This window comes from Aspergillus pseudonomiae (assembly GCF_009193645.1).
Source record: "Aspergillus pseudonomiae strain CBS 119388 unplaced genomic scaffold BDV37scaffold_39, whole genome shotgun sequence".
NCBI classification, from domain to species: Eukaryota; Fungi; Ascomycota; class Eurotiomycetes; order Eurotiales; family Aspergillaceae; genus Aspergillus; species Aspergillus pseudonomiae.
The window spans coordinates 17857-38102 of record NW_022476031.1 but is presented as its reverse complement, the minus strand read 5'-3'; the positions used below and the strand labels follow the sequence as shown (position 1 = coordinate 38102).

The following is a 20246-nucleotide window of genomic DNA, read 5'->3' as shown; positions in this document are numbered from 1 at the left end:
AAAGTGTTGACTGCGGAAAAGAAAGCTCTGGAAGAGACAATCGTCAAACTGGAGAAAGAGCTGGTTGACTTGCGCACGAGCACTGCGACTAAGGATGCCGACTCTGAAAAGGTGCACAATGGCCTGAAGGAAGAATATGAAAACCTCAAGGTCAAACTTACTACCCTAGAAACCGAGCTATCTGCTGCCCAACAGTTAGCTTCTACCCGATTCAAGGACCTTACCGACTTGCGAGAGACCCTCCAGAAGCTGCAGCCTGAGCTGAAGAAACTGCGAGCTGAATCGACAGAGCTCAAGTCTACCAAAGAGGCTTTGACTACTAAGACCGCCGAATTGAGGACTCTTGAGGGCAAGCAAGAGGATTTGCGTGCTGAGTTGAAGAGCCTCAAGACGACGATATCAGAACGAGAGTCAGAAGTGAAGACGCTCAACCAGAAGATTAGACAAGAAACGGACAATCGTTTGAAGGCCGAAGAGAGACTGACCGTCGCTCAATCAGATCTACGCTACTCGGAGAGCAAGAAGCAAGAAGCGCTGGAAGCGAAGGAGCGGATTTCCAATGACCTTTCTAAGGCCCAGGAAGACTTGAAGGCCACCCGGACTCAGCTACGGGAAGCTCAGAACCAAGTTACGCAGGTGAACAAGGACCTTGAGGGTCTGCGGGAGGAGATCCAGTTGAAGACCGCTCAGCACGCTAGCGCGCAGAGTCTGATGAATAGCATGCGCGACCAGGGCGCCGAGATCGGAATGCAGATGAAAGAGGCGCGCGAACGCTGCGAGAGTCTGGAAGAGGAACTGGCGGATGCTCATCGGTTGCTGACGGAAAGGACCCGTGAAGGAGAAACTATGCGGCGGCTCTTGAATGACATCGAAGGCCGCACCGAATCTAAAGTTCGCGATTTCAAGGAGCGGATGGAGGCAGCCATTGAGGAGAGAGACCGTGCTGAAGATGAGGCTAGTGCTCAGGGCCGCCGTCGGGCGCGGGAGCTGGAGGAGCTGAAGAACAAGGTCCGAGACGCCGAAAAGGCACTGCGCAGCGCCGAGGAGGACAAAGAGGAGCTCGAGATGTCGCAGAAGGATTGGAAGCGCAGACGGGACCAACTGGAGGAGCAGGCCGAGCGGTCGACGCAGGAACTCAATGATGTGCGACAGGCAATGGCACGTTTGCGCGATTCGCTGGATGAAAGTGAGAAACAAGTCCGAGACCTAGAGAAAGAAAAGGCAGAACTCCGTCGGTCGGTTGAAGAAACCAGCGCGCGACTGGACAAGTTGCGCCGGTCCAACAAGGCTCTATCGGAAGAGGCTCGTTTTGGTACGAATCCCCAGTCATCGCGGTCTTCAATCGACTCTGGGTCCCGCAGGGCAATCACTTCGCCGGTGCCCAAGGGCCGCAGCCCATCCGTTCAGGGGAGCGACACGCCCACAGGAGGAGCAAATGCGCCTATTGATTATATTTATTTGAAGAACGTTCTCCTCCAGTTCTTGGAACAGAAAGACAAAAGTTACCAGAAGCAGCTCATCCCAGTTTTGGGCATGCTGCTTCATTTTGATCGGTATGTCTGAATTTCCTTCTGATACTACGTTGATATGCTATGTGATACTAATCCAGAACAGGACGGACGAACAAAAGTGGATGTCAGCCATCATGTCTCGATAGACTTCTTAATTCTAAGGTTATGATATTTCGAGATATGACTTAGGTACTGTATTATAATATTTTATTGGTACATAGTAAGATCATATTTCTTCCATCTATTTACTTCTTTCTTCTTTCTTATTCTCTGTGGTGCAAAGCAAGTGGATCATGTCAATCATAAGGCGTGCCACTAAAAGCGAGGGCCAGTGGGTCTGCTCCAAATACTTAAACTGTGGGGTTCCTTCGACGCTTCCGAGTCACAAATTTGACGACATCTCTTGACAATTGACAAGACCAACATTAGCCACCATGTCTGACCAACCGACCATTAGACTCGCGACTCCCGAAGGTGAGTGTCAGACGTGGTCAACATCATGGCTGAATGCCGCTGTCCGCCAAGTTTCCGCCCCGCATACATCTGCCGTGAAAATGCCAGACTAACTCTGGCCTGGCGTCCAGATGTCCCCCTAATCCTCCAGTTCATCCGCGAACTGGCCGACTACGAAAAGGCCCTTCATGAAGTAGAGGCCACCAACGAATCCCTCCTGGAAACTCTCTCCTTCCCCGACAGCCCTCCCAAGCGGGGCTCCGTATATACCGCGCTCATCACTCCCCCCGCTACCCCGGACAATGCCACTCCCACCCCCGTGGGCATGGCCCTATACTTCTATAACTACTCGACTTGGCGCTCAGCGCCGGGTATCTACCTGGAAGATCTCTACGTGCAGCCCGTGGCTCGTGGTAGGGGATATGGGTTCAAGCTGTTGAGGTATTTGGCGGCTAAGGTGCTGGAGGTCAATGGACGCCGGCTGGAGTGGAGTGTGCTCAAGTGGAACGAGCCCAGCATCAAGTTCTACAAGCAGATTGGGGCAAAGGGTATGGAGGATTGGATGAAGATGATGGTGGACGGCGATGCCTTGACCAAGCTGGCAGGGGGGCTGTGATACAAAAATGAAACTATTAATGATATTCGCGGCACATAACATGGAAAAACACATAATTGAAATACAGAGAACATAATGCTCATACGAACCAAGCTGTACACTTCTTTCCCTCATGACTTCTACTCTAAGAAGTGCTCTCCCATCCTCTCTATTCAGTCGGGGAACCAAACACTTCCATATGAATCCGGTCCTCCTGCACACCCATATCTTTCAAAGATTTACTCTGCGCATTCATGAACAGCTTCGGACCACAGATATAGTAATCCGCATCCGGAAGAACGGCCTGATCCTTAATCTTGTGGAGATCCGCCCTGCCTGTGAAGTCATAGTCGACGCCCTGCGTGTCCCCTTGATCAACCTCCTCATAAAACACCGCACGATGAACCTGTGGATTCTCCGAGATGATCTTCGCCAAGCGGTCCTTCATTGCATGCACGCGCCCATTCCGCACCGCATGAATGAAGACCACGCGCCTCGACCCTCCCTGATCCACGACAGTCTTCAACATGGACATCATCGGCGTCAGCCCAACGCCACCACTAATCAGCACGACCGGCGTAGTCGCATTAACATCCAACACGAAATCCCCAAACGGCATACTAACATCCAGCTCCGCACCCACCGGCAAGCCCTCATGCAGCACATTCGAAATGCGTCCGGCCGGTTTGGGTCCTAGCGCAGATTCCCTCTTCACCGAGATCTGGAAGTACTCTCCATTCGGCACATCCGACAAGCTATACTGCCGGGGCTGGTAGACCCCCAGCTCCGGGACGAAGCACTTCACACTGACGAACTGGCCGGGTTTATACGCCGGCAGTGCAGCCTTATCGATCGGCGTGAGGTAGAACGAGATGATCTCCTCGCCTTCGTGGACCTTCTCCGAGATGAAGAACTTCCGCCACCCCTTCCACCCGCCCGGCGTTGCTTCCGCCTGCCGGTACAGCTCGCTTTCAAAGCCAATGAAGTACCCCGCCAGTTCCCCGTATGCGGCTTTCCAGGCGTCGAGCACCTGGTCGTCCACCGCGTCGCCTAGCACCTCTTTGATGGCGGCCAGAAGGCCCTCCCCGACAGCCGGGTATTGGTCCGCCGTGATCCCCAGGCTGGCGTGTTTGTGGCCGATGCGCGAAATGGCTGTTTTCAGGGCCTCCGGGTGCTCGATGTTGGTGGCGTATGCCCAGACGGAGTGGGCCAGGGCGGCGGGTTGTTCGCCGGTGGCTTGGTGTGCGGTGTTGAAGATGTTCTTGAGCTCGGGGTGTTGCTGGAGGAGCCGCTGATAGAAGAGAGTGGTGATTGCGACGCCGTGGGATTCCAGTGCAGGGATCGTGGACTTGACGATTTGGATTTGCTGGGGGGTGAGCTTGTGTCTGGAAGCGGTTGTTGTGAAGCCTCTGGCCAGGGGTAGGGCCAGGCGGGGGAGGACGAGTCTTGGGATGAACATTGTTTTGGATAGCATTGGTATGAGCAGTTTTGAATTACATGTTTGGATATCAGGATTGGCTCTGGAAAGGGCGGTTCTTTTAACCATGTGCTTTCTCCGCGGAATTGACTTTTGCTGCGACTTAATTAGGGTTTGAGTTTACTGGTGACGTGGTGACGTGACCCAGATGTCACCCAATCCTTCTCGTATTGGAACTTATTACATTAGCTATAATATGATTGGAGATGTCACTACCATGCATATATACTGGACGCCGGCTATTATGCAATCCCAATTCAAGGGTGGAGCTTACAACCCTCACAGGGCTGCGGCGGCTGCGCACTATAGTACAGCGACGGCCGCGGCTCCCCCGAAACATTCAAAAACCCCTTGGCGCCCTTCTCCAGACGAAAAATGGCATGATCCACTATGGTATACGTCCCCGGGACGACCATCTTCATATCCACAATAGTCGACCCACCCGCGGGCACACTGACCGTCTGCACGCACTGCGCCGGCGGACTCAGCACATCCGAATCGCGATACACCTTACTGAAACAGGTCCCGATGACATGGAACGAGCTGGTGAAATTCGGGCCCCCATTGCCGAAGAAGATGCGAACGGTATCGTCGAGCGAAGCCTTGAGCGGCTTCTCGGTGAGGGCTGCCTCGCTGCCGTTGAAGACCACCACGTCGGCGGCTTCGCGCAGCGCATGCGGCCACGAGAACTCGACCGTCGAGGACATCTGTCCGTCGTCGTCGGCTTCGGGCGGCTCGTGGTAGAACTCGCTTTGCATCACGTAGTACTCCTTGTCGACGGCCGGCAGGTCTTGCTCCGGCTGCACGTACAGCAGCCCGTACATGCCGTTGGCGATGTGCACGCCCACGGGGCCCACGGCGCAGTGGTAGATGTAGAGCCCGGGGTTTGGGAGCTTGAATCGTGCGGTCTTGGTCTCGCCTTCGTTGACAGTCGTCAGCGCAGAGCCGCCCCCAGGTCCCACGAAGGCGTGGCAGTCGATGTTGTGCGGCATGCCGGATTCGTCGTGGTTGGTTATTCTCAGGTTGAGGACGTCGCCGACGCGCGCCCGGATGAACGGCCCCGGGACGCTGTTGTTGAACGTCCATTTCTCGTATTTGTATTGGTTGGTTAGTTGCTCCAGTTTGCTGACGGTTGTGAGGTCCACGTCTAGGAGCACTGGGTAGTCGCGTGTGATCGGTGGGGGGACGTTGGGGGCGGTAGTGAGGATTGCTTTCTCGATTGGGAGGTCCAAATCATCTAGGGATTTGGGTGTCTTTTTCTGTGCATCTTGAATCCCGTTTTTGGGAGCTAAGGGGTCCGGGTGGGTGGAGTATTTCTTGTCGCTGTCTAGCCGGACAGCGCCTTGCTGTTGAGCGTAGAGGAACCAGCTGAGCGTGGCGGCGGTGGAAAGGAACAGGACATATTTGACCCGAGTACCATTATTGCTTCGATCCCTTGCGATGCCTTCCGTAGATTTGGTTGAGATATGTCTTGCGAGGAGTGGACTCCGGAGTGGGGATGGGCTGGAGCGCAGTCGAGGCGCAAGCCGTCTGGTTCCCCGAACAGTAGCCACAGACGCGAAACGACTCTTGGTACAATATAAGGAGCTGAATGCCGTGTTCATTGTGGGGTAAATCACAGGTATGTGCATCTACAAGAGCCTGAAACAGTAAGCTAATGTAAGACGGAAGATATAACGGAGAAGAGCGCTGAACCAGCCATCGCAATTATATACACAAGCCACAAGGACTCGAACTCCGAGGAGATATACAGTTCCTAGGACATGCTTCATCATGTAGAATCGCTTCCCGTAGATCACAAAGACCACGAGGCCCGGTGTTGGGTCCGTCAAATCGGAATGAAGCGCAAGCACTCGATTCCACGGTTGAGATGCCATGTTGCGTATAAGCTTGCCGGGATCAGCAATGTCATGCGACAAACCGAATCTTGTTACGAGAGAGAAAGTAATGTCCCACCAGTAATTGACTAGTTAGTGGTGGTGCATGATTCAAGTGGTCTCGAACATACCTTTCGCTCGCAATTCCCGCCGACGGACCGAAAACCCTAGTATGCGGTGTAACAGACTTTATAGGCAAGACATTCGCCAAGCTGCATATTTTGTATATTATGGGCCCCCGGCTGTCTGTATAGGTAGTCATCGGATCAATTGCGTGCAGTGTAGTACTTTTGTTGAAGCGGGGCTGGGCTGCGAAGCCAGGGAAATGGTTCAGCTGAAGGAACAGGGGTAGAATGGACAAATGTCGATCTCATTGCTTTGGCGGATGACCAGCTGAGACAAGGCAGGTTTTTGGAAGCTGAAGGGAGATGCTGTGAAGATCGTTTTAGTTAAGGTACACTGTATGTATGTCCTCAAGTGAGGGTCCATATTCAGTCACCAATTCTCTCGCCTTCTCCCATCTATTCACCTCTTTTTTTTTTTTGAAAAATGTCAGGATACGTCCAGATCGTAGCTCTGCAGGCGCGTATCATACTATGAAGCTGCTAGCGTTGGGAGCTTCGCTTTTATTGCGGTGTTTCAGCGGGAACTGTCAAGTCGCTCTGTAGATGGTAGGGCGCGTAGTGTTTGTTTACGAGTTACGAGATGAAGAGTGAATATACGCTCTAAACTCATCCCCTTCAACACACTTTCTCTACTCCCTCTCCCTCTCTCTCTTTCTCTATACCCACCACTAAATCTTTTGACATAGCTGGCTGGTACTAGCCAAGTGGTCGCGGTCGCATCAGCTATGCTCCCTTCCTTGAAATTCTGCAAATTCTAAAGCACTTCACAAGATTATGGCACTCATGGACACAGGAACGCTTGTGATCGGTGAGTTGCGTGATGACGAGGTTGAACGCGAAAATACCGTTCGTGGCATTCTTAGACACCTTATCGTCAATATTCTCATCGATTTTGAGAATACCCACCTCTATTCCTCGAGACTTTTCACGGAAGAGGATGAGGGACAATTTGAAAATAAGTGCGACCTAACCGCAGATATCTGTTCTATTATGGAGATAATGGCCACCATTAGGAATGTCAAGTTACTGCAGGTAACTTGGTTCAAACAACGGCAGCAGCTTCTTTTACGTGAATCCTTAAGAGCAGGGTGTGTTACTCCACAGAGGGTTAGCAATTTTATCATGATAACATGGGAGGATATGGTACAAGCAAGGATTGATGGCTCGGAGCTTGCTTTCAACTATGAAGAGCCGCCTTGGAGGATTGTACCAGGGAAGAAGCCACATGAGTATGGACAAGGCCTTGGTAGACATCATCTTGGAAAATTATATCCCCTCAGTGTGGCTCTTGCTCAGATGGCCTTGGACAAGGAGTGCACAACGACACAGAGGAGAGCTTCTACAATCTATGCGACAACAATGGCCAACAGTGTGACACTAACAGGCAGAAGGATATACCCCCGTCCAGTACAGTCGTCTCCGGATGAAATAACCTATGTATGCACTGATAATTATGGGAGTGTCTCGAACTGGCTAACCATGGTAGACTTTGTTTGACATATACCCACACGTTTCATTTCCTGTCATTGGCCGCGTGCTGTACACACTATCGCTCCACCTGTTTGAGAACGATTATCGGGAGTTGAGGCACATACCATATCGCAGGATTATTCAGAGTTACAATGGTCCTCATAGGGTGACGAGCCAGCTTCTCGAGTCTACTGACTCTAGATTGGAGGCATTGGAAGGCAAAGTGATCTCTGTCCAATTGTAAGATGATTGGCATCTGATATCATAGAAGTAAGCTAACCAGGTGAAGACTAGACAATATCAGGCTTAAGCAGTCAAATTACATTATAACTTGGCCAAGAAACAGTGGGTATCTCGATTATGTCACCGATGATCGAGACATGCGATATTGGCGACCATATGTTGGTCAGTCGTCAAATGTTGAAAAGCGTATCAAAGAACACATTAAAGGGGCCGCAAGAATGATACCAGATTCCCTACATTACTTTGTGATCCATAAAGGTAATGGAATGAGGGCTATGAATTTTATTCGGCTCTGGTCTTTCACAGATCACGAGTGCTTTAACCAGGAAACGAAGAGTATCTTTGCAAACATCCTTGAGATGGCCTTTGCATTTGCTTTTCAGTCCTTACCCCCTAATATCCTCGAAAAGTATTTCGGTCGCCTACAAGGAGCTTCGTATTCTGGTCTTGGCTTGAATGTTATCGAGCCTCTATTGCAAGGCATCAGTCTGAGATCCCATATCCGACAAATCCTCAACGTCAAGCTCGGATTGTCCCCTGATCCTCATATTAGGATGTGGCCGAGTTTTAGAGAGAGGACTAAAAGGGCGGATGAATCCGTTAGTAAATGGCATGGTGACCAGTTCCTAACGAAATGGAAAGATTACCAAGTGCTTTTTGACCTTGCCATGAGGGAAGCTGAAAGACCTTGTCAGGTCGACTATCGGTTCAATGGCCGCCGCTCCATGAACTACGCCGCAATTGACTTCTTACCTATCCAATCAGAACTTGCTGAGGTTGTTTTAGGAACCACAGGGGAGCAAATCCATCTGAAGTATCCTGTTGGTAATCCGGAAGCACGGATAGGGATTATACTACCCGGGTGCCCGATGGGTATTGGTCTTGATGAGACAGATATACCATGGGGTATTCACGAAAGTGGCTTTAATGAGACAAATTGTATTATGTGGTATGCGGACCCTCGCTTGCGCAGCTTCTCGCATGCTTCACAAACCCATGATTGCCGGCTGGCATTGGAAGCGTGCTTCTTGAAGTATAACAGAGATGTGATACAGAACAGTAACCTAACTGTTATAATTTATGAAGAAGTCGAAACAGAGAGATTGATTATTCCTGCGCAATCGACTTACAACTGCTTTGAAATTACGCTGTACTGCGGAAGGCTTTCCGGGTTCTTCGAGGCAGAAGGGACTGAGATTCGACGAGTCTATCTGAAAGCCCCAACCTCCCTAACCACATTATGGGCTGACCCAGGGCCTAGAGTGCAGCTCCTCATGGAAGCATTCAAGCTTGCAGCAGCGTTAACTGGAACTCAAGGAATCCGGCCTTATTTCTGCAATTCTGCATCAGCAGTCCATCATATCCTGCGAATATATCATGAGGAGAACAACGGTTCAGATAGAATGAATTCTTCAAACATTGATCCCATTATTGAATCTTTTCTTTTCAGGAAGGGATTTCGATGTGCTGATGATATCCGTCAATTGGAAGATATCGGCGGCACCTTGGCGCGCGGTTTAATGTTGTTGCTCTTCACATTGAGACGTAAAGCACAGCCTTCGATCCAGCAGAGCCAGAGCCAAGTCCGGTCTGATGCTCTTAAAAGGGCCAGTATGCAGAAAGTGCATAGAAGGGGTGTATTATCCAAGCATGAACTCGAGGAAATGGAACGAATTTACACCCAGCTACGGCCCGGGGCCCCCTTGGAATCCGGTAGCGAACAGAAACCATTTGCCACCATCCCGCTTATCGAAGTAGTCAGTGAGTCCATAGGCTCTGCTGATGAAGTAGAGATACATGATACATTGGCCTTGGTGCATAAGAAACAACAAGAAATGATCGCACAATGTGATACACTAGAAGAGCAAGAGATTCTTGAGCTGGAGATGGGTGACATAGAAGCCGATGATATCCTCAGCAATATTCTTCCAGTGTCAGATACAGAGGATATGGAGCAGCATCTTGTAGCTAAGGAGTCTGACCCATGCGGAATGGTGGTCAATCCGGTAGTCTCTTTCACGAAGGCCTACACAGATCGAAAGACATACCAAAAACTTCGAGACAAATCAATCCTAGAGGGCAAGATGTACGCTGGGTACTGGCATAAGGAGAAAAATCTCGTTGCAATACGAGCTGGTCCCGAAATAGCAGCCATAAGTCTGGAGGTTCATGCAAAATCACGAGATGAACTCCCTGCTATGATTATGATACAGGCAGTCATTCAATCTGGGAAGCGGCATCCTGAGAAATGGGCTATAGACGCTCGGGATAATGACCCAGGAGCAAAGCTTGCATTCCTTGCTGCCCTCCCCGGGGGTTCAGTCTTTCTCCGTACGGTTGGGGAAGGCTCTGCCCGAAAAGCGAATACGTTTGTGGATTGGTTATCCGGAGATTCCATCGAGATGATAGGCATGCGGCCGCGAAGACATATCAACGCGCACAATGATTTTATTATTAGACCACTCGGACTGCCTGGAAAGGGAACGTGGTACACAGATGACGAAGCTTGTCTTGTGAAAGGCAGCTAGATTTGGGTAGGGGTGAGGCATGTAAAATCAGAACATTCATATCAGCGTGCAGAAGTTATGCCAGTATAATACGGGGAAATTTTACAACATACAACCAGGTATGAAGCAGTGTGACAATCCGATATAGAAGTCCAAATAAAAAATACAGATAGGTACTACTTAGTAGTCGCCACCTATCATACCAGTATTGGAGGATCTGTTTAATTCTCTTAAAAGGCTCCGTATGGGCCAAATCTTCCATTACTATTACTTAAGCTATACATCCGATTAATAGTTTGAACAAGTACAATTAACTACCAAGTGCAGCGGGGGAGTTATCCACCACCCCGACACCAGACTCCACATCGCCCTTCTTCACAGTCATGCTGCTAACTTCAGACCTGGAGTGGCCGAAACGTTTGATTCCAGTGACCGTCATCGAGTCGGTCTGGAGCAAGTACATGTACCAATAGTAAACACCTGGGCCTGATTAGCACGAGTTGTTCAATCCCGGGATAGGCATGTTCACTCACCGCAGAATAAACCTCCACCCAAGATATTGCCGATCAAGGTCGGGATGATTCCTTTCCAGATGTACAGACCCACTGTGATTTCGGTAGCGCCGACCCAGATAGCTAGCGGGATGAAGGTCATGTTGGCCACGACGTGATCGAACCCGAGAGAGACGAACGCGAAGATCGGCCACCAGATGCCGATGATCTTGGAGGTGAGGTCCCGGCCCTGGATGCCGAAGAAGCAGGCGAGGCAGACGAGCCAGTTGCATCCGATGCCGCGGAGGAAGATCATATGGAAATCAGGAGTGACTTGCTTTTTCGTGGCGAAGGCGATCACTTGGGACTTGAAAGGATCTGCGGAGAAGACGTTGCCGTCTATTTCTGTATTAGTGGTGTTGCTTCTTAGGGGTTTGGGGGACGTTGAGACGACTGGACCTACATCCGAATATAATGGCAACAACGAAGAGTGACCCAGCTAGGTTACCAAAGAATGTGACGATCCAGTGAATCAACATCTTATCCCACGGCAGCCGGCGTTGGAGAGCAGCCACGGTGGTGAACTGGTATTTACTTAGTGGTCCTTTCTACATACAGGAGAGGACGGAAGTCTTACCATGAAGGATCCGGTACAAAGATCAGCTCCCGTTAAGATAATCATGCATAAGCCGTAAGGGAAGACCATGGCACTGATCGTGCGAATGAGCCCCGGGGCGTTTTCCTGGAACCAGGGCGTGGAGTTGGTGCTGAGGACCGTCCCACAGGCGAAGGCAAGCAGACACCCAGCCGACACTGCACTGAAGAAGATTTTGTCGAGGCGCATATTGCCCTTAGCAACTCCAGCACGCCCAACGAATTCGATCACCTCGGCCGGGGTGAAGGCATCCAGGCTGATTTGCGACATGGTGCTTTAGGTCTGGATTCAGATGGATTAAACAATGACGGCCCCGGAGGAGCTCGTAATGCAAGCGCAGGGAAGTTCAATGAAGATAGGGATGGTGACGCATGGCAACACCGATGGGTTGATATATGTGGCCCACATATAACCTGGCATCGTCAACCTTATCAAAGCATTTATCCGGGGTAGAAGAGAGTCGAGACACCACGATGATCGACTGTAATATCGATGATCATAACCAAGTCAAAAAGGTGCTTATCGAGCGTCCGTCACTGGGAGACGATGGCGAGTTCACTTTCCCATGCATAACATTGAAGACCCGTACATCCTAGTCGGCATTTCCAGGGAGCAAGACTGCAAGAAGCTCCGCCGATCGAGAGATAAGAGTTGAGATAGGGAACCCTAAGTGCTTCGGGGCGAACCAGATTGAATCCACTTATCAGCCTAGTGATAAGGAATGCGACGCCTTCTCCGCGGGCTCCATCGCGGTTCATGATAAGGGTCATCGAACAATGTATCGACAAATCCTCCATGATTTATAGGCCAGCACGGCTATTCCATGTATACTGGCCTTATAGGAAAGGGGCCCAGTGTAGTACAGACCACATTTGATGGCTCTACCACCTTAGCGTTTGGTATGATAAGACCACAAACTATGGAAAAGAACCCCAGGCTCAAACTGAGGTTTGAATAAATCCTGGGTTTCCCTCTCTTGGATGGCCCCACGGAGCGATATCTGCTTTGCACCTTGGTTTCTATATGGATCTCTAAGCTCTTGTCGTTGGTTCCAGCTATTGTTCAGTAGCTTTGTTCTTTTATTTGCCTATCTTCAGGTCTATTCCTGGATTAAGTTACAAGAAGTTACAAGACCAGGTGACAGATATGGGGAACGGCAAGACTAGCAATACACAGTAATAATAATAATAACGACGACGACGACAGCAAAGGATGATGGAGCAAAGAAACCCACAAGTGGTAGGGAGAGCTTGGGAGGCTCTAAAGGAAAGAGTGATTTTTAAATCAGCAGCAGATTATATGTGAATTAATATATATTAATTAGTGTGAGTTTCATTAAAGTATCTGGATCTGCTGGTTGCGGGTACATGGATGTTGATGGCAATATTATATATACAGCATGGTGCCTTGAGCGACCGCTCAAGAGTTAAGTAGAGAGAGTGTGATATAAATTAAAGGAGAAATGAAGAGGGGAAAGCAAAAACAAATACGGAAAAAAGTAAAGGGCCCGAACCGCGGTTCGAACGCGGGGCCTCTCGCAGATTGGTACTATGTAGCCCACTGTTATAATTTATTAGTATCGAAAATTGATGCGGTAGTATCGATAAGGTGAACTCACAAGCGAGAATCATACCACTAGACCATCCGGGCACCAGTGGTGGAAATCTCCACTATTCTAATAAATGATGTGTATAGCATGCCTAGACTTGCCCATACCAGTCAAATGCCATTTGCTTACGACCAACACCTTGCTTGTATAGATGTCCCTATAAGTCATGTTAAATATCAATTTATTTATGGAATCTTGGTATGAACTATGTTTGCTTATATTTTGTCGATCTACAATATCCAAGAATATAGTAGAACAGTGAAGTTGTGTATATATATCCGCTGGTTGAGTCTGTGAACACTAAGGGATATATCTCGAGTTTTAACCCAACAAATCACTCTCGAGTAGCATACCGCATATTTTCCTCCATGGTTCTAGCACTGCGAGTAGTAGATGAAAACGAGCTGCCCCCATATAAGAGGTTTACATAGGGTTATATTGAGCGACCGCTGGTTTAACTATCGTACATACATCGATCACTCGTTTCCATCTTGATGGGTTCCGGGCTGGGCGCAGTCAGATGTATATACATCCAAATTCAGCTGAGCCTACTCCATACTCTACGCCTAATCCTGAAGGCTGAGATTACAATATGATGAGGACTTATTCTGCTATCTAGTGCTGTACGCGGCTAGACAACGGCCATGCAATTCGTAGTTTCATCAACAAAGAAAGACGGCTTGGCCGAAAGTTGTTCGACTGGATCAATCCAAAAAAATTGGCCCGAACCGCGATTCGAACGCGGGGCCTCTCGCAGATTGGTGCTGGTAGCCCACTGGAGTTTTTATTAGTATCCGAGGCTAGTGATCGAATGTTTTCAGGTTCGACTTACAAGCGAGAATCATACCACTAGACCATCCGGGCAATGTTATGTAATACTCCCAAATATTGAACTTACAGAGCAGGACCGCATCGGCTAGGACTTGACTAGTACTGTCTTGGCATACATAGGCTGCAGATTGGAATCATCACGATGCGCAGTGAGCTCATGCATGAAATGTGCGACGGGACTTGTGATTCAAGTATGCCCGTCAGTGACTTTCATCTTTCAATCTTGAATTACGGTCATCAAACAAGGTTAGGCTCGATCGATGGAGTGGCTGTGCTGGACCTGATCGCCGATCTCCCACTTAATCTGGACTCAGCCACACAATCCAAGGGTTAACCCTACGACAAGCTTCGACCGTGACGTCGTCATCACCAGCCCCGAGCAGTTTCAAGTACCTTTTAAGAACCCCCCTACTCGCTCTTAGCGACTTTTCCGCAGGAATTGTTATCCGGACGGTCAGATCAGGCGTGCCTTCGCTTGATGTCACGGTAGTGATATACGATCTATCCTCAATGGCTTCCCAACCCCATCAAAAGGAGGTGCCTCATAACAACCATGTGGACTACGTCATCCGCTACAGCTTTAATGATACTGGTATGTTCGCCGCGCTCCGCTGGAAACAGCGAGATTGACCGTCCCAGATGTCGATAAAGCGTCTCAGCAGCTGGAACTGCTGCTCCGTCGACTATCTGAGGTAGGGTTGCAGACGGAAGTGAGAGAAGGCGATGAATCGTCGGTGCTGGTCTTTGTCCGGGCTTCGAGCAAAAAGAAATTGCAACGCGCTGTTTATCAGTCACGGTAAGGACCCCACGCGCCGTTTCCTTCCATGATGTACGTGCCATTCTGAGTGGTTCTTACATTATAGAATTCGCGACTGGCTCTATGGTGTCCGCAACACCGAACCTGAACCGGAGTCCTCCGCCGAGCCGCAATCAGAATCCGAGCGCCTGCGTGTGATCCACCATATGATAACCGTGCCCCGGGAAGCGGGTGGCGCTGGAATTACCCCAAAACATGGGGAGTGGGAGAACGTCATTGCCATCTTCCCACTGCATGATGAGAAGACCAACAAGCAATGCATGAGAGACTGGAGCAAGAAGACATTTTTGTCCAACGAAGACCTGGACCTGATACGAAACCTATTCGGAGAAAGTGTATGTGGCAGTGCTTCTCTACGTTGCTTTTTGATGCTGACTTAGCTCTCGCAGGTTGGCTTCTACTTCGCGTTCTTGCAGTCGTATTTCAAGTTTTTGATGTTTCCCGCCATCTTTGGTTTCTCTTGCTGGCTATTGCTGGGGTCCTTTTCAATTATTTACACCGTTGGAAATGCCCTATGGTGTATTGTCTTCATTGAATACTGGAAACGGCAGGAAGAGGATCTCAGCTGCCGATGGCAGTCTAAGGGTGTATCGGTTTTGCGCGAGAAAAGACGGGAATTCAAACCCGAAAGGGAAGTTCGGGACGAGCAAACGGGCGAAATTCGTGGTATATATCCCGCAACGAAGCGGTTGCAGACCCAGCTTCTCCAGGTGCCATTTGCACTCGTTGCCACCGTTGCCCTGGGCATGATCATTGCGACATGCTTTGCCATTGAGATATTCATCTCCGAGATATACAACGGACCGCTGAAGACATACTTGGTGAGCCCCATGCACTGATTGTCGATGCACTACTGACTGACTTATCAGGTCTTCATTCCTACCATCTTGCTCTCTGCTTTAATTCCGACTATGAGTACCGTCCTTGTGTCAGTGGCGACAAAGCTGAATGACTACGAGAACTATGAGACCCAGGGCGCGTATGATGTCGCGTTAACGCAGAAGATCTTTGTGATCAACTTCATTACCTCGTACCTACCTGTTTTTCTAACAGCGTTTGTGTATGTCCCCTTCGCTCATAGTATCGTGCCGCATCTCGATATCTTCCACGTGACTGTTCGTCCATTCGTCTCTAAAAAAGATGCGATAACAACACGTACCGAATTCAACATTGACCCGAGTCGTCTAAAGAAGCAGGTCATCTACTTCACAGTGACTGCTCAGGCCGTTAATTTCGCCCAGGAAACGATAGTTCCGATGCTGAAGCAGCGCGGCCTGCAGAAGTACAAGGAGTACAAAAAGCGCCAGGGCAAATTGGAGTCGGATAGCAACACGGATGAGAAAAAGGCGCCCGAAGTTTCGTTCGAGGATGCTCCCGAGGAAGCCCAGTTCCTCAAGCGGGTACGTAATGAAGTTGAGATGGAAGACTATGACGTGACCGATGATCTCCGGGAGATGTGTATTCAATTTGGATACCTGGCACTGTTTTCACCTGTCTGGCCTTTGGTGCCGGTCTCGTTCTTGGTCAATAACTGGGTTGAGTTGCGGTCCGACTTTTTCAAGATCTGTGTGGAGTGCAAAAGGCCATCGCCTCAACGTGCAGATACCATTGGCCCTTGGCTGGACAGTCTGGGGTTCCTGTCCTGGGTCGGAAGTATTACAAGCGCGGCTCTCGTCTACATGTTTAGCAACGGTCACGAAGGACCGAACGGACAGCCAACATCCATCAAGGGATGGGCACTGCTGCTCACGATCTTTTTCTGCGAGCACATTTACCTACTGGTGCGCTACGCCGTGCGAGCCACTATCGCCAAAATGGAACCCCCCAATGTACGTCAGGAACGGACAGAGCGCTATTTGCTGCGGAAACGATTCCTTGAGTCGAGTCTGCAATCTAGGAGCAGTGATGATGAAACCGATGAAGAAACCACTCCGTATGTGGACCAGTCTCAGGAGGTTTCCGAAATCACGCGGGCCTCACTCGAAGATGATGCTCGTGCATGGTCCCGACATGGCACTGACCCTGCGGAACGTTTCTGGATGCGCCAGAAAGGGTGGAAGGAATCGGCGCATGTCGGTACATCCATTATCCGTGCATTGGCGGTTAAGCCGGAACCGAAGAAGGAGCAGTAGATGCATGTATGAAGAAATCTGTGCGTATATAAGCCTGACACTGCATGGGTTTTCATGACATGAGCATAGCGAGTAGATTCTGTTTATGACTGTACAAAGTGTGATCTCACTATATATGCTGTGGCAGAGTGCGAAACGATCGTGATGATCCCTGTGGGTAGGTTCGTATATCGTTTCCTTCTTCGAACTTAGCCAGCTGTATACAAAATATAATAGGACCTGAGGGCCGAGGCAAGTGGTGATGCTTTTGCCACAGTGGTTCTGGCAGTTCCACACACGATCTTAACGCCTCCCACAGTAGTTCACTGCTGGAATGAAACTTTCTATTTATTACATGAAAGTCTTTTTCCCTTTTTATCTTTCTTTCTTTCTTTTTGTTTAGTATTTACCATTCTCTCCCCAACTTCCAGATTGGTCCCTGCCAAGAGTGTGGGGAAAGAAGATCCACTTGGACCCTTGACTAATTCTTGACTTGATCACTGAAGAAATTCCGCATCTTATCACAACGCTTGCGCCACCATGACCCCTAAACCACGTTCGAAAACATTCACCGGCTGCTGGACTTGTCGATCTCGTCGTGTCAAATGCGACGAGCAGCGACCAAGTTGCCAACGGTGTCGTCGCAGTGGACGAACGTGCCAAGGGTACGGTGTGCGGTTGGGATGGACCAATTCCTCGGGAACTGTAACGCAGCGTCGGCTACTGCGTTCAACTAGGGCAACGGCAGAACTGTCGCCAGCTGCCGTGAAAGATATTTTGAGTGACCTGGACCATTCTCCGGGAAAAGCGATTGCTCAGCGAGGGCCGTTTTCGGTCTTTTCTGTCTCTGTGTCGGAGGACTCGAGTCGGAATGTGCGGGTTCACAATCATCGCGAATCATCAACGGAGAGCTTCAACGGGGTTCTCCCATACCCACACGATCTATCTGTATCACCATCCCCAAATGCATCGTCTATGGCGCAATACCGGCTCTTTCCGGAGCCTCCGATATGCGTCCTCAACGAAGATGCCCTCGTTAAGATTGGCCAAATAACTCCAAACCCATCTCAGACGGAACGTAGGCGATGCGCAGCAGATACAAACGACAAGATTCAGGCGCGCCTTGTAGAGAGGGCACACATCTCATCGTCGCTGAATCCTACGAGTATGTCTCCCCTTGAGATCGAATTGATCCATCACTGGGTCGTCTTCCTCAGCGGAAACCTGCTCCTGATCGACTTACCTGACAATCCGTGCCGCACTGTTTTCATGCCCCTGGCTCTCAAGGGACTGAACTCCTCCGCATCGGAGTCAAACATGCACCGTGCTGTCTTCCATGGACTGTGTGCAGCTTCCGCATTTAGTCTTTACCATCTTCGCAGCGAATCCAAGTACCAATCTCTTGCTGTTCAGCATGACCAGCAGGCCCTACAGCATCTGCGCCAGAACCTTCGTCCTGAAAGCCGACTAGACGAGACCACACTTGTAGCTGTGCTGACGTGTATCGCAGCTGAAGCCATGTCTGGCCGGCGTAGCCGATGGAGAGCTCATGTTCTTGGGGGACTGGGAATGCTGGAAAATGAGCTTGATGGCGAGTGGCTACAATCACCAACCGCGGCACGCTTACTCCAGAGTTACTTGTCTCTCTCCTCGCTGTGCAATTTCCGAATGTCGGCTCAGTTAGTAGGATTGTTGAAAGGGCTTCCGAACATCCAGAACTACTTAGAGCGGTCGCATGGTGTTTCACAGTCACTCGTACAATTTCTAGCACATATATCTGCCCTCAGGGAGTCACCTAATCGGACCACAGCTGCGGACCTAGACAATCTGGAGTTGCAGCTTTATCTCCAATTTCCCAGCTCGCACTTCCAGGAAACACCCGAGTCGATTGTCATCCAGCATGCTCTGAACTCCTTTTACTACGCCACCGTGATCTACTTTCGCCGTTCTCTTCGCCGTGTCCCTGTGGGAGACGTTCAAGACCTCGTGGAGAAAGCAGTCCACGAGCTTGAAGCCGCCGAGGCACTCACCCACCGAAGAGGCGGATCTGCCTACAATTGGGCCGGCTTCGTGGTCGCCGCCGAATGCAGCCGACCGGATCTACAAGAGAGGATGCTGGCTTTATTCGATCGCAAACGCCGGCACGGAATCACGAACATCCAATCATTGTGCGAAATCGTTACAATCCTGTGGCAACGACGAGCATCTGCGCCTGGAGTCGATATTCATTGGGAGGAGATTGCTAACGAGGCTGACTATGATATCATGCTAGTATGACCACATTGCCGATGACAACAGGTTGCATGTGTTCGTCGAGTCTATGTCCCGACCCGGTTTAAATAGTGTATCCGCCATCCACCACCAGCGCAGCACCACACACATAGCTGCTCATCGGCGAAGCAAGATACAGGATGGAGTCCGCAATCTCATCCGAGTCGGCGGGACGACCTAGAGGAGTGTTCTCGAACTCGCTCTTCATTGCACCGCTTTCAATCGCCGCGTGGATGATAGGCGTATCCACATATCTGGACCATTAGTGTTGGACGCAATCAGTTGGAGAAGAGACCTACCCAGGACAGATGGCGTTGATACGGATTCCTTCCTTGCCGTACGTTTTGGCGTCCTATGATTGTGAGTCTGCGTGCCCAGGAATATCAAGGCAGATAGGGAATGCCACATACCAGTTTGGACATTGCTACGACAGCTGGTTCTCTTAGCATCCTACAGGGGCTACATAGCCATGGATCTCAGTGGAACTTACCATGTTTGGCAGCAGTGTATGGGATGATTGCAAACTCTGCCGGAGGAGCAGCAATGCCAAACATCGACGACAGGTTGATGATGACTCCGCGGCCTTGACGGACGCCTCGCGATCTAACAAATCAGCGCAACCAAACTGGTTCAGATGGAAGCTATCAGACCCACTCTTGTGTTAACATCTGCCGGATGACTCCCCTCTGACACAGCCACAGCCCTGTCTGATTGATATCAATGACCTTTTGCCACGCAGACAAACTGAGATCATGCGTCTTTGTGGGCACCCCACTGATCCCTGCGGAGTTCACGGCAATGTCAATGCGGCCGAACCGAGACACTGTCTTCTGGATTGCTTGGTCGACCGAGGCCTCACTGGTGACATCGACCTGCAGGATCTCGGTTTCGACATGGGGGAAGGATTTGTGGAGCTCATCGCGGGTGGCCTCCAGCTGAGCCTGGTTGACATCCAGCAGGGCCAAAGCAGTGATGCCGTGTTCGGCAAATTTCAGTGCCGATGCTTTACCAATTCCTATATAGATGTTAGCCCTAAGCATTAGATCGATCGCAATGCACGTACATACCGGAGGCAGCGCCGGTGATGAAAGCAGTTCCCGTAACTTTGCAAGCCATAGTGTCTATCAGCAGGTAATTTGATTATCCTTGAATGATCTACGGTTCTAAGTCCAAAGACGTTGGGGGCTCCATGGGGGTCTCTTA

General features: G+C 50.1%; 8 protein-coding genes and 2 non-coding genes across 10 annotated transcripts; 4 read left to right on the top strand and 6 right to left on the bottom strand.

Moving 5' to 3' along the window:
• Positions 1 to 1945: 1945 nt before the first annotated feature.
• Positions 1946 to 2580, top strand: BDV37DRAFT_283683 (GNAT family N-acetyltransferase; the record flags this gene model as incomplete). The annotated part of the gene is made up of 2 exons (XM_032087345.1): positions 1946 to 1985; positions 2096 to 2580. The coding sequence occupies 2 exons, from the start codon at positions 1946 to 1948 to the stop codon at positions 2578 to 2580; spliced, it is 525 nt and encodes a 174-aa protein (XP_031940763.1).
• Positions 2581 to 2728: 148 nt separating this feature from the next.
• Positions 2729 to 4018, bottom strand: BDV37DRAFT_283682 (NO-inducible flavohemoprotein; the record flags this gene model as incomplete). The annotated part of the gene is made up of 1 exon (XM_032087344.1): positions 2729 to 4018. The coding sequence occupies one exon, from the start codon at positions 4016 to 4018 to the stop codon at positions 2729 to 2731; it is 1290 nt and encodes a 429-aa protein (XP_031940762.1).
• A 228-nt stretch (positions 4019 to 4246) lies between these two features.
• On the bottom strand, positions 4247 to 6396 carry BDV37DRAFT_250048 (putative multicopper oxidase). Its single transcript, XM_032082152.1, has one exon. It carries the CDS (start codon positions 5665 to 5667, stop codon positions 4294 to 4296), a length of 1374 nt encoding a protein of 457 aa, XP_031940761.1. The 5' UTR covers positions 5668 to 6396; the 3' UTR covers positions 4247 to 4293.
• Positions 6397 to 6812: 416 nt separating this feature from the next.
• On the top strand, positions 6813 to 10279 carry BDV37DRAFT_283680 (GIY-YIG nuclease family protein; the record flags this gene model as incomplete). The annotated part of the gene is made up of 3 exons (XM_032087343.1): positions 6813 to 7475; positions 7525 to 7748; positions 7798 to 10279. 3 exons carry the CDS (start codon positions 6813 to 6815, stop codon positions 10277 to 10279), a joined length of 3369 nt encoding a protein of 1122 aa, XP_031940760.1.
• A 289-nt stretch (positions 10280 to 10568) lies between these two features.
• On the bottom strand, positions 10569 to 12035 carry BDV37DRAFT_294393 (formate/nitrite transporter family protein; the record flags this gene model as incomplete). The annotated part of the gene is made up of 4 exons (XM_032089621.1): positions 11387 to 12035; positions 11213 to 11333; positions 10792 to 11148; positions 10569 to 10738 (listed from the first exon to the last, which is right to left on the bottom strand). Exons 1-4 carry the CDS (start codon positions 11672 to 11674, stop codon positions 10569 to 10571), a joined length of 936 nt encoding a protein of 311 aa, XP_031940759.1. The 5' UTR covers positions 11675 to 12035.
• An 873-nt stretch (positions 12036 to 12908) lies between these two features.
• Positions 12909 to 13054, bottom strand: BDV37DRAFT_t120. Its single transcript has one exon. It is a non-coding gene; the product is annotated as a tRNA-His (tRNA).
• Positions 13055 to 13733: 679 nt separating this feature from the next.
• On the bottom strand, positions 13734 to 13877 carry BDV37DRAFT_t119. Its single transcript has one exon. It is a non-coding gene; the product is annotated as a tRNA-Tyr (tRNA).
• Positions 13878 to 13986: 109 nt separating this feature from the next.
• Positions 13987 to 16793, top strand: BDV37DRAFT_272046 (anoctamin family protein; the record flags this gene model as incomplete). The annotated part of the gene is made up of 6 exons (XM_032084808.1): positions 13987 to 14090; positions 14246 to 14436; positions 14484 to 14640; positions 14708 to 14996; positions 15051 to 15482; positions 15531 to 16793. The coding sequence occupies 6 exons, from the start codon at positions 13987 to 13989 to the stop codon at positions 16791 to 16793; spliced, it is 2436 nt and encodes an 811-aa protein (XP_031940758.1).
• A 96-nt stretch (positions 16794 to 16889) lies between these two features.
• Positions 16890 to 19296, top strand: BDV37DRAFT_134574 (Zn(II)2Cys6 transcription factor). Its single transcript, XM_032078754.1, has 2 exons — positions 16890 to 16950; positions 17279 to 19296. The coding sequence occupies exon 2, from the start codon at positions 17313 to 17315 to the stop codon at positions 19047 to 19049; it is 1737 nt and encodes a 578-aa protein (XP_031940757.1). The 5' UTR covers positions 16890 to 16950; positions 17279 to 17312; the 3' UTR covers positions 19050 to 19296.
• BDV37DRAFT_283676 (SDR family NAD(P)-dependent oxidoreductase) lies at positions 19108 to 20159 on the bottom strand (the record flags this gene model as incomplete). The annotated part of the gene is made up of 6 exons (XM_032087342.1): positions 19108 to 19297; positions 19343 to 19395; positions 19454 to 19476; positions 19534 to 19646; positions 19698 to 20058; positions 20111 to 20159. 6 exons carry the CDS (start codon positions 20157 to 20159, stop codon positions 19108 to 19110), a joined length of 789 nt encoding a protein of 262 aa, XP_031940756.1.
• Positions 20160 to 20246: the final 87 nt, after the last annotated feature.